This window comes from Bombyx mandarina, chromosome 04, assembly GCF_030267445.1.
Source record: "Bombyx mandarina strain Sakado chromosome 04, ASM3026744v2".
NCBI lineage: Eukaryota > Metazoa > Arthropoda > Insecta > Lepidoptera > Bombycidae > Bombyx > Bombyx mandarina.
The window spans coordinates 9388524-9400700 of NC_143211.1; the positions used below are offsets into that span (position 1 = coordinate 9388524).

The window sequence follows — 12177 nt, forward strand, 5'->3', positions numbered from 1 at the left end:
GTTTTAGGGAATTTGTAAGTAAATCGTAAATATTACGCAAACAACTATTCATAACCGATTCACCACTTTTAATATCATTACAGTTTACATAGAGAACAAGATCGTCAGCAAAGAATAAATGTTTAACAGAATTTGGAATTTTCTTTATGAAACATACTAAACTAAGTATGAATATGAGAGGTGATAAAACGCAACCTTGAGGAGTACCTTTTGTAGAAATTTTAGGACCAAATAAACTAGATTTAATTTTCAAAAACATAGACCGCTTGTTCAGGAAATTGTACAGCCAGAACAGAACATGTCCTGGAAAGCCTAAAGAATGTAGACTTTCAATAAGGTAGGAATGATCTATATTATCAAAAGCCCCTTTAATATCCAAAAATACCGCTAATGTAAATTGATTATTATGGAAGTTATTTTTAATATCGCCAATCAAACAGCTTAAGTTATCTATTGTACTTTTACCTTTACGAAATCCGTATTGAGTACTTGGTATTAAGTTGTTATTTTCAGTAAACCACTCTAACCTGTTTTTTAACATAGTTTCGAAAATTTTCGAAAAACAAGAAGTTAAAGAAATGGGTCTGTGAGAATTGATACAGTTGGGATCCTTGTAAAGCTTTAAAATCGGTACTACATGTTGAGTTTTCCAAATCGGAGGAATACAGTTGTTTTGCCAAAGATCATTAAATATTTGACATAAAATTTCCTTGGCATACTGGGGAAGATTTTTGATTACTTTATAAGGGATGAAATCAGGACCAGGGGAGGTTTCCTTTTTATTTTCTAACGCAGTCGCAAATTCGCCCATAGAGAATGGGTCTACCAGCCATTGAGCCTCCGGTTTTCCGTGGCTGTTAAAAAAATCTTGTAACTTAGATTCGGAAATTTCATTCTCAGAACCAGCTATCGAATCCAAAAACAAAGATGCATTAGCGGAATTTTGAAAAAAACTTGAAGACGTAGAAATATTATTGAGTTTAGCGTGCTTAAATCTACGAATGTGATCCCTAATAATTTTACTCGAAGTCATTCGATTGAATGATGAACAAAGATTCATCCAGCTTGAACGTTTTATTTCATATAAAGTTCTTTTCTTCAAAGCGTCCAGCTTTTTAAAAATAATATAGTTTTCCATATTTGGATAATGCTTGTACGATAATAAAGCAACTTTGGCTTGTAAAACTACGCGGTCACAATCAGCATTCCACCAAGGAACAGCTTTGGAATAAATCCGTTTTTTGTGCGAGTAACACTTTTTGTCAAAAGTCATTAATATGTCATGTAAAATACTCAAAAACTTATTATAATTTTCAAGAGAGTTATCAGCGAAGCTAAAACTTGAAAACTCACTTTCACATAACTTATTAAATTTTGACCAGTCAATCTTATTAAAATTTATGTTAGCTAAGGAGGTATTATCTAGTGTATGAACTTGATTTATTGAAAAGGTGGTCGGGCCAAAGGAAGAAATAAAAGCATCGTTAAAGACTTCAATAAATAGAGGGAAATGATTACTACTGAGCAAATCATCAAGGACAGAAACTGTGCAACTAGAGCTAAGAGCAGGGGATGCGAATACTAGATCCAATACATTACCTTGTTGACCAAATGGAGCAAAGGTCGTGATTGTGTCATCATTTAAACAAACCAACTCAGAACTTTCCACATAATCATGAAGGGCTTTACCTCTTCTATCATTGACTCTTGAACTCCAGGAAGCATGATGTGCATTGAAGTCACCAATTATTAAATAATTATTTGAAACAAATTTAGAACATGAATCTTTCAATAAATTAATAGTGAACTTACCATTTGGTGGTGGAGGAATGTAAACACATAGAATGTCAAAAGAAAAATTATTAATGTAAACTGTAATTAAAATATTTTGAAAATGATATTGAGAAATTGTGTCTATTATTTTAAATTTATACTTAGAGCGTAATGCAATAGCAACCCCACCATGTGGTTGGTTGGAATCTCTTCTTATAACATTAAATCCAGGTAATTTGATGATTTTATGTGAAGTTAACCAGGTTTCATTGAATAAAATCATATCAACACACTTGTCCAGTTTACTGAGGAAATCTTTAAGTTGATCTAATTTAGGAAATAAACTTCTAGAGTTCCAATGAATGATATTAAACTGACCAACAGAATTATGCATATAAGATTGAGTAGAACTATCCATAATTTATGATGTAAAATTTGTTACTAGCATTTCTTTAATTAATTGAGTAGATATAGGTCCAGAAGGGGATTTAGAATCCTTTTTCTTTAACAATTCTATTAAAGTTTTTGTAATGGTTCTGATGACAATTTCTGAATTGATAATGTCTGAAATTAAAGCCCTACCTTGAGGGGTCTTCGCAGATATAGAAGAGGTCACGGGGTTCTTAATAACAGGAGTCTTTAGTATGGCTGCATATGATGTTTGCTTGCTGATGATCTTATTTTTTACTTCAGCAACCTTGGCTGCCTTTACTGAGCAAGAGTAAGAAACTGCAGAATGTGGCCCACTGCAGTTGGAGCACTTGAAGATGTTGGGAGTGCTGCACTCCTTATAAAAATGATTGCCTGAACAAATAGAGCAAACTTGAGTGGCTTTACAGGCACCACTTCCATGTCCGAATTTGTAGCATTTGAAGCACTGTAACACAGGCCTAATATAATCCGAAACAGGCATCCAAATATGCTCGTATGTGACGTGATCAGGATGGCTAGACGCCAAAAATGTAACCAGCACAGTTTGCAGTGGCTTGTCACTTCCATTCTCTTGTTTTTTGAAAAATCTTTTTACTCCGAGTATTGTGCATGAAGCTTTTAAATTTACTAAAAGAGATTCTTCGTTCAATTCCACAGGAGCTCGAATAATTCCTTGACTCTCAATGCTATCGTAAGGTATTTTTGCTGTCCAATTGTTTAACTCCATAAAACTTACATTTAATAAAAAAGCGTTGGCATCCCGAGCACAGCCAAAGTAAATTTTAGCAAAAAAGTTCCCAGCAGCTTTGACATACTGGACCCCTTGAATATTTTTTAATGCTTTATTTATTTTTAACAGGTCCATTGGGACTCTGTTATTTGGTTGTGAGATGCTTGATTGAAGAAGCACTGGGTATTCTTTTTTTGTAAGGTCTTCGTAAAGAGCATGGTGGTCTTTAAAAAGACCGCGCTTATTTTTAATGAAAGTCATTTTTATTTTGCGGCTTTCGTCGTATTCAGATGACTTCATTCTTCTTTTTCCCATTATTATGGGAGCGGACACAGGGGCGGAGCTGAAGCCCTCACCCCCGTCGTCATCGTCCATTATTACGGAACACACTTATGAAATATAATTTTAAACTCAAACACAGTGAAAAATTAGGAAACAATGTCGTAAAAAAGGGCTAAAACCAAATAAATTAAAATTAACTTGAAAAAAGCGCCTATTTAGTTTGACGTTCCCGCCCTTTTTTTTTCTCAGACTCGTTGCTATAGTAACCACAGATAATCGACAACACCATTAGGTATTAAGTATTTTTGACAAGTGTCAATTCAATCACGAAAAAATCTATGCTCTGTGCATCACAGACATTTTTCAATATTGATTTTTATATATCTTAGTTTTCAGATGAGTTTCTCGGCTCACTGAATTCCGCCCACTTTTTTTTATTTTCGTTTTTTTTTTTTATTATTTGCTTGTCGTTGGTTCGTTACTGTTCGAATGTAAAAATTGTTTGTTCGTCTTTTATTTATTTATAATTAAACAAATCATCTTCCTTAAGTTGCCCCCCTTACAACATATATTTTTTTTATCTCTCGGATTAATTAATTTTGATCAATTATCGTTTGTTCGACGACTATTGGTGATAGTTCGACCATAAAAACAATTAAATTCCCAACTATTAATTATTTTATATCTAATATGCAAACCGTCACCATCAAAAATGTAAATGTAATGCACACAAAATCTGTTTTTGTTGAAATGATAATTATTTATAAGTTCAAGAAATATATTGCAGGCACATTTAGTAGAAATATATTTAATATGGAAGAATAAATTTAGTATATATATACTCTATAAACAGGATTTTATTATAATATTCAATATCATAATTTACTGGTGGTAGGACCACTTGTGAGTCCGCGCGGGTAGGTACCACCGCCCTGCCTATTTCTGCCGTAATGCGTTTCGGTTTGAAGGGTGGGGCAGCCGTTGTAACTATACTGAGACTTTAGAACTTGTATCTCAAGGTGGGTGGTGCGTCTACGTTGTAGATGTCTATGGGCTCCAGTAACCACTTAACACCAGGTGGGCTGTGAGCTCGTCCAACCATCTAAGCAATAAATAAATAAATAAAAAAAAAACATTAAAAATAACTGAATTTATTAAAACCGCGCTAATCGTACTAACATAGGTCTAAGTCTTATTAACAATTTATATGAGTCATGGTTACTTGCAATAAAAACATTATTATTATTATTAACGACTAATTGGCCGTCTTCACTGACATTTTTTTATTGAAGTATTGTTGAAGTTTTCAATATTTTTTTGATCTACATAAGAAATAATTAGACAGTATACAGACAGACAGTATAGTACAGTTACTTGTTAACAAAATGCTTGTGGGTGACTCACATGTATTTATTTATTTTATAATATTTTATTATAATTACACTACACAACAACACATACATACTTTATTTTATATCAACACATTCATTTATCACACAATCATACAAAACATTATTTACACTAAACAAAATTAAATTCACAAGAAAAGTCAGGCGATAACTGCAGTATAGCGGCGGCGATAATATTTCGCTAGTACATCAGTGCATAGACGAACCTGTCGTCGCATTTTAACCGATCCACCGCCACTTGTCAATCCGACTTGCGAGCGCGCATCCCGTGTTATTCTTTCTTTACTACGCCTTTTAATTATTGCTTTTTTATTTCGTGTACCGCTTGTGTTGCTTGGACTATCTATTTCTTGTTTACTTTCTCCTTCTTTCTATATTTTGTGCTCGTCTTAAATAAAATCTTTCTTTGTACCCATTTGTGTTTGCAAAGATTTTATAATACAACCCAGGACGATTAAACGCTAGTAAATACGGCCATTGCCAGCTGACTGACAAAACCGGCGCATGCGCAATGTAGGCGTGACGTGATGGTTTGCTTATTAGATATAAAATAATTAATAATTGGGAATTTAATTGTTTCTATGATCGAACAATCACCAATAGCCATCGAACAAACGATAATTGATCAAAATTAATTAGATATCTGAGCGATAAAAATAAAGATATCTATAAAGGAGGCCAACTTAAGGGTGATCATTTGTTTAATTAATTATAAATAAATAAAAGTAGAACAAACCATTTTTACATTCGAACATTAACGAATAAATAATTATTAAAAAATATCCGAAAATCAAAAAAAGTGGGGCGAAATTCAGTGAGCCGAGTTTCTCTGTCTAGATTTTTAGCCTAGAAAATGCAAGTATCTGTTAGCTTGCTAATTCCATTATTTGTTAAAATATTAATAAAATAAACAAAGGTAACACATTATATAAAGTTAATAAGCTAAGATTAATAAGCCAAATGTGTCACGTGATTTGTATATTTTTTCGGGATTATTGATACTGAGAATAGTTTTTAGTTAACATTTTTTTGTCCTGCCCTACTATAAATATTTGTTTTGTCTTTAAACTGATCCACAAATGAAGGATATTATCAGATATGAGTATGAGTAGGTATTTGATAGTTCTCGAAAGTTAATGCAAATAAAACTTCAATTTGGCGGGGATGCATGAAGGGGAAAAATATGGGAATTATATTTTTATTTTATATATTGCTTCTACATATGATGATAGTTATTTATGAAGCATTTAGCATCGGTCAAAGTGCAAAACTGTTGGAAAATAAAACTGCCTTAGTAGGACCAACCCTATAAAAGTAAAATATTGAAAATAAGTAAATAAACATATTAGCTGGACCAGGTCTTTCGGATTTTTACAATAACTCCATTGATATCTCATTAAATTTAAATATTTACCATTTTACTGGGTATTATTTGTCATTTAATCTATTCTCAATCTAAAATGTCGACTGTATTCCACCCACTTCACTTCACTTTAAATTAAATTTTTATTTTTAATAATTATTATTATATTATAATACTTTGTATTAATTGTATGTATATTTACGGAGATATGTATGTGTATATGTATGTGTACATACATGTATATGTATTTCACTGGAATGGTACACCGCGCGTAGTTCGTTTCCAAATGATTCTTCTCCACCTGATGGTTGTCTGGAAGAGATCGCTCTTAGCGATAAGACCGCCAATTGTACTTTTTTTGTTTTTCATGTATCGCACTGTTTGTTTTTTGGTGTACAATAAAAAATACTCTCTCTCTCTCTCTCTCTCTCTCTCTTCACTTTTCATTTAAATTAATTTGTAATGATAAATGAAGACTTAGCATAAAGGACCCAGTTCATTGTGGCTAAAACTGATCATTTGAATGCCTCATCCAATAGTTATTTTATAATTACAGAAGACGCACGGGTGATATGTATGTACATATTTCGAAAATAAAATATCTGGTTTGCCATGAAATTTATTTTTAAAAGGAAAAAGACAGTTTCTTCTTCTGTATCCTATAAATAGGGTTGCCACCCCGGGAAAAGCCGGCACAAGTTATTTGGGTCCATTGCTGTATGAATTAGACGTGCTACTTGACCAGGAACTGCAACGCCTCCCGCCACACCGCCTTCAGTGCCGCTTAATTTACTGTTTACAGTTAGCAAAGCTCTCTGGGCGAGACCACTTTTCGAACTGCTGCCACCTAAAGAGAAATCAAGTTCGTGATTAGCATTACTTACATTAGCAAAACCAAAGAGAATGTAGACATATAATATAATGAGATATACTTCGGTGATGAGCTCAAGGTACAAAATAAGAATAGTTTTGAAAATAGATTAAATAGTTATAAAATTAGTTTAAAGTAAGTAAAATTAGTAAGGTCGAAAAAGTTTAAAAAAATTATAAAGTCATTATAAGGGTATCGCTGCAGCATATCACACTTACAATTAAGGTTATCGATTTTACTGCCACGAGTATTTTGTTGTTTAGGGGATATAATCCAAGTGTACAAAGGATCACATAGAAGCACTTCCAATATCGTCAATAAGGTTTCCTGATTGTCTCTGAGGAGTTGCATTGTTTTCTCACAAGACCTGTAACCGTTAAACACAGAAACATTGCACATCATCATCATCAGCCTTTATTATTATTGCACGATTAATGGTTATTGTATGAAAAATTTAACCTCCTAAATATTCCTTCAACGCCGCTGGATCCGAACCCAGAAACCAGGTCTTGGGTTAGCCGAAAAGGAACAGTCTCGGGTGTTGTCAGCGCCTTGCCTTGATCAAACGCTATACCTGAAATGAAAAACAGACACTTGGGTGTTGTTAAAGTTAGGATTTTTACAAATTTTTTTCATTATCAATAAATATGGGCTATTTGGGCTATTGTCAGTGGAACGCAAACTGGATTCTAATTGTTTTTTTTTTTTTGCTTAGGCGAATAAACTCATCGTCCCCTGGTGTTAAGCTGTTATCGGAGCCCATAGAAATCATAATTTGAATGAGCGGCCACCCACCTTGAGACGTGAGCTCTCGACAGTATGGTTGTGGCGCCCAAAAAACCGGAAGAATGGTTCGCGACAGAAATACGGCCACCCGAACAGGCTACTACCGGTAATTATGCAAATTATTATCTTTAATTAAGAAAATATATACTGTTACGCCGGTAAGAGCAACACCATCTATTGCCGAATAGCAGAAACTCATATCGACAATACTCGACTTGTCAGGAAAGTTCTGGATAATTCTAGGGATGTATCGACTATAAAAGCTTTGCAGGGATGTCACGAAATTAATTAGTAATCGGATCTACTCGAAGCGAAACAGCGAACCGATCACCTGAAGCGAAGTTGAAGAAGTGAATTAAGAATTTGTGCTCGTTAAGTGTTCTAAGTGTTAATACAGTTTCAATTTGTACTTTTGTAGAATTTTTATTTATCCCGAACACCAGCGCGTAACAATACTTATATGTATGTATTTTACAAAAAAGATAGTTTTCGTTACATTACCGGAAAGCCTGAATATAGTTTGATGTAAGTACATATTATTATATTCTTACCAAAATCGATGTGAATAACTTCAGCAGTATGTTTATCGATCAATATGTTCTGAACGTGTCGATCGCCCAAGCCCAGTATATATCCCACCATGGAAGACGCCGCCACACTGAAATTGGTTTTTTACATACATTTATTTGGGTTATACTTTTATTTGGGTTTTCTTCAAGAGAATTTTATTACTGAATGTGGGTAGTGATCTTACGACTTGCTGCGAACTCCACCACGACCGGGAGACATGAGGTCAATGACCTTATTGTATTCTATTGCGGCTGTCACACTTTGCAAGATAGTATCTCTTACCTGTGGAGGCTCACTCTTTTTTATCGTCACTAAAACTTGTAGCGGGGGTACCTATCATAAAATATAAATTATTTGACATACGTCATATCTCGCTAACGACATATTCAAGATAAATTTGAATATAAAACACCAGTTCCGTACAATAAGGTCCGGATCAATCCGTTTCAGTGCAATAAATTTAGAGAAATCCCCCATTTTAGTTAACAGCGATTATTTATTATATCGTCTTTAAGCGGTTCATCTAAATTAAATATTCATAACATACTAAAATCGACTGTCAATGTCGTACCTTTTTGTATACGCCAGTCTTCGTTCGTACCAAGACACCGGATTGTGATAATGTTCAGTGAAAAAGTAATGAAACACCGGTTTAAAGTCTCTCAAAATGTTTAAGAAAACTGTCAACTTCTCATTGTTACTCTGCCTTGATTCGCGATTCGTTTCCATCTTTTTTCGAGCATCTATGCACGATAGGTCCTAAAAATTAAAATGAATATTGATGCGTCGCTTATTCTATCGTGTGAGTCGAAACTTTAACCAAATGTTTTTGAGACTTCAGAGGAGGTTTACTCACATAAATAACTTTTTTTTTTAATAGTTTCCTTATTACTGAGCTTTAAATTAAAGTTCATTAAAATAAAATTAAAATTAATTAATTAATTAATTAAGCTTTAAAGCTTGGATATCTCATTATGAATAAGACCACAAATATTTACCCAATTAGCATGGTAAATAAATTTCGTCTTCCATTTATGAGGTTAAACGGTAATCATAAAAAGTATTGTTACGTCCTGTTCTCGACCAAGTATACTCATGTAGATTAAAATTTATTATTACATTAAATCACATTGAATTTTATATTATTTGTCAACTTTAAATTAATGTATCATCATATTTTGAGATTTCAAACTGCTGGTTTACGCTATTTTTATTGATATACCTATTTAGATGTTAAGAACTGTGCCCCAAACTTCAAAATATAATATATTTAATTGAATTTAAAAAAAAACGATGAAATTTAAGTTTATAACACCCTACTCCGTAGCGCGCGTCACACCGTCAATGCTACTGAAGTATTCCAGATGGTCTGTATGTATACTAGTGTTAAAATTACGGCACAATCGTATTTATAGTGAAAACCAAAACTAGAACTATAACTATAACTTGTAGTCAATAATAATTTGCGCAGGAGTTGCCGCCCCTTTCAACATGTCATTCAACGTCAACAATAGATCAAAGCGTGGCCATCTTGTGTCTTTACCACTTCGACAAATAAGATGCGCCGGCGACATGTTGCAAGGGGCGTGGTTTAACAGTCTTTGCACACGGCACTCGGATCACCTGATGTGACGTAAAATCGTATGATTTCTGTGCTTCGTTGAGATGTGCGAGTTGACTTGCTCACTCGCCACACTACTCCCCCGGCGAGACCGTGACTACGGGCGATAGTATATTGGGAATCGTACTATCCTCCCACTCCTAGTCTTCCTGACTGGTTCTTTAGGCGTCACCGGATTTGGACTCTGGATCCTAGATTGACTAGCGTTGAGGTTTTCTCGTGCCACATAAGCTGGTTTGACTCGGTCAATTGTGACTTTCTGCGTCTTTCCCTGAACCTCGATGTCCACTGTCTTTTCGTCGCGACTTAGCACTTTGTATGGGCCCAAGTATGGAGCTTGCAGCGATCTTCGTGCTGGACCTTGGCGCAGAAAAACATGGGTCGCTGTGCTCAGGTCTTTAGGGACATAAAAGGGTCGGCTCGAGCTTGTATGCCAAGATGTAGGTTGCGGCGTCAACTTTGACATATGCGTGCGCAACCTGCTGACTAGGTTGCCCATGTCTGCAACATCTCCTCACGTTGACGCGAAAAACTGTCCAGGCAACCGGAGCGGTTCACCGTAAACAAGTTCTGCTGTGGATGCTCCTAGGTCTTCTTTCCAGGCGCTGCGTATTCCCAGCAATACCCACGGAAGTGCCTCCGTCCAGCTGGAATCTGCGTGGCACATAATTGCGGCTTTTAGCTGGCGGTGAAGTCGCTCAACGAGACCGTTGGCTGCGGGATGGTACGCCGTGGTGAGGTGATGCGTAGCACCTATGAGGGCGGCTAAATCCCTGAAGGTTTGGGAGTCAAATTGCCTTCCACGGTCTGTAGTAATGTGCTCAGGACAACCAAAACGTGATATCCATCCAGTGGTGAGAGCGGAAGCGCACGTTTCTGCGGTGATGTTCTGCAGCGGGTATGCCTCAGGCCAACGCGTAGCGCGGTCGATGACGGTGAGACAGTACTGGTAGTTGCAGGATACCGGCAGTGGTCCAATTAAGTCGAGGTGAATGTGGCGGAAGCGTGCTGATGGTGGTTTGAAAGCACGTAAAGGAGCGGAGGTATGGCGGCTCACTTTACTTCTTTGACAAGCTTCACACTGCTTCGCCCAGTTTCGACAATCTCGCCTTACTCCAAGCCAGACAAATCTTTGTGTTATTAATTGGACACTAGCTTTCGCTCCTGGATGACTCAGGTTATGCAGTGCTAAGAAAACTTGCTTACGAAATGACTGTGTTATGAAAGGTCGTGGTGTCGCAGTAACGTCGCAGTAGACTTCTGTGGTGGACTCTGGTAATTTGAGTTTCTTCAGCTTCAGAGAGGATCCATTGTTCAGTAAGTCGTGGAGTTCGGCATCTGTTTCTTGCTTTTTGGCCAGAGACTCATAGTCTAACGGAAGGGTAAGCTCTTCAATCCTCGAAAGAGTGTCTGCTACCACATTTTCCTCTCCCTTGATATACCGTATATCCGTAGTGAATTGGTTGATATAATCAAGGTAACGAAATTGCCGTGGAGAGCAGTTTTTGCGATTGGTTGCGAAGGCGAAGGTTAGCGGCTTATGATCTGTTACGACAGAAAAAACTCGTGCTTCCACCATGAATCTGAAGTAACGTATAGCCTCATAGATAGCTAAAAGTTCACGGTCGTATGGGCTATACTTCTTCTGCGAAGGGCTCAGCTTTTTAGAAAAGAAAGCCAGAGGTTGCCATTCTTGACCGTTCAGCTGTTGTAATACACCTCCAATGGCGGTGTCTGACGCATCAGTATGGATCGATAGCTCAGCCTTCGGATCTGGGTGAACTAATAGTGTGGCTTCCGACAAACTCCTTTTGCAGTTTTCGAAAGCTTCTAAATGTTTCGCTGTCAAGGTTATAGGATGAGATCCTTTGATTTTAGGACCAGCAAGTAAGCTGTTGAGAGGCGCTTGAATGGAAGCTGCGGCTGGCACGAAACGGTGATAAAAATTCAACATGCCCAAGAAGCGTCTCAACTCTTTGACCGTTCTGGGGGTAGGAAAATCCTTGATGGCTTGGACCTTGCTTTCTAGAGGCTTAACGCCTGCTGCAGAAACTTTGTATCCCAGGAACTGCACCTCTGGTTGGCCAAATACACACTTGTTGGTGTTTATCAGAACTCCATAATCTGACAGTCTTTTGAAAAGCTGTTTAAGGTGGTCTTGATGTTGGTGGCTGCTGCAGCTGCTGACTAAAATGTCATCAAGATAAGCGTAGCAGAAATCCAATCCTCGTAGAACTTCATCCATAAAACGCTGGAACGTTTGAGCGGCGTTACGAAGACCAAACGTCATGAATGGGAATTCGTATAAGCCAAATGGCGTTGTGATGGCAGTTTTCGGTA

General features: G+C 36.5%; 2 protein-coding genes across 4 annotated transcripts in view; both read right to left on the reverse strand.

Annotated features, from left to right (window-relative positions):
- Positions 1 to 2146: 2146 nt before the first annotated feature.
- Positions 2147 to 3452, reverse strand: LOC149503127 (uncharacterized). Its single transcript, XM_089740321.1, has one exon. The coding sequence runs from the start codon at positions 3308 to 3310 to the stop codon at positions 2195 to 2197; it is 1116 nt and encodes a 371-aa protein (XP_089596447.1). The 5' UTR covers positions 3311 to 3452; the 3' UTR covers positions 2147 to 2194.
- A 3143-nt stretch (positions 3453 to 6595) lies between these two features.
- tefu (Serine/threonine-protein kinase tefu) overlaps positions 6596 to 12177 on the reverse strand; it is a 36742-nt gene continuing 31160 nt past the window's right edge. For all 3 annotated transcript variants that reach the window (XM_089740322.1, XM_089740323.1, XM_089740324.1), the window contains exons 32-36: positions 8788 to 8975; positions 8198 to 8304; positions 7320 to 7434; positions 7079 to 7227; positions 6596 to 6836 (exon numbers count right to left, since the gene is read on the reverse strand). In XM_089740322.1, coding sequence (XP_089596448.1) covers positions 6649 to 6836; positions 7079 to 7227; positions 7320 to 7434; positions 8198 to 8304; positions 8788 to 8975 — 747 coding nt within the window. In that variant the 3' untranslated portion in view covers positions 6596 to 6648. The remainder of the gene's footprint in view (positions 6837 to 7078; positions 7228 to 7319; positions 7435 to 8197; positions 8305 to 8787; positions 8976 to 12177) is intronic.

What these genes read in the sequence shown, in the direction of transcription:
- LOC149503127 (XM_089740321.1), bottom strand. Translation starts at nt 3,310, where the DNA reads ATGGACGATGACGACGGGGGTGAGGGCTTCAGCTCCGCCCCTGTGTCC.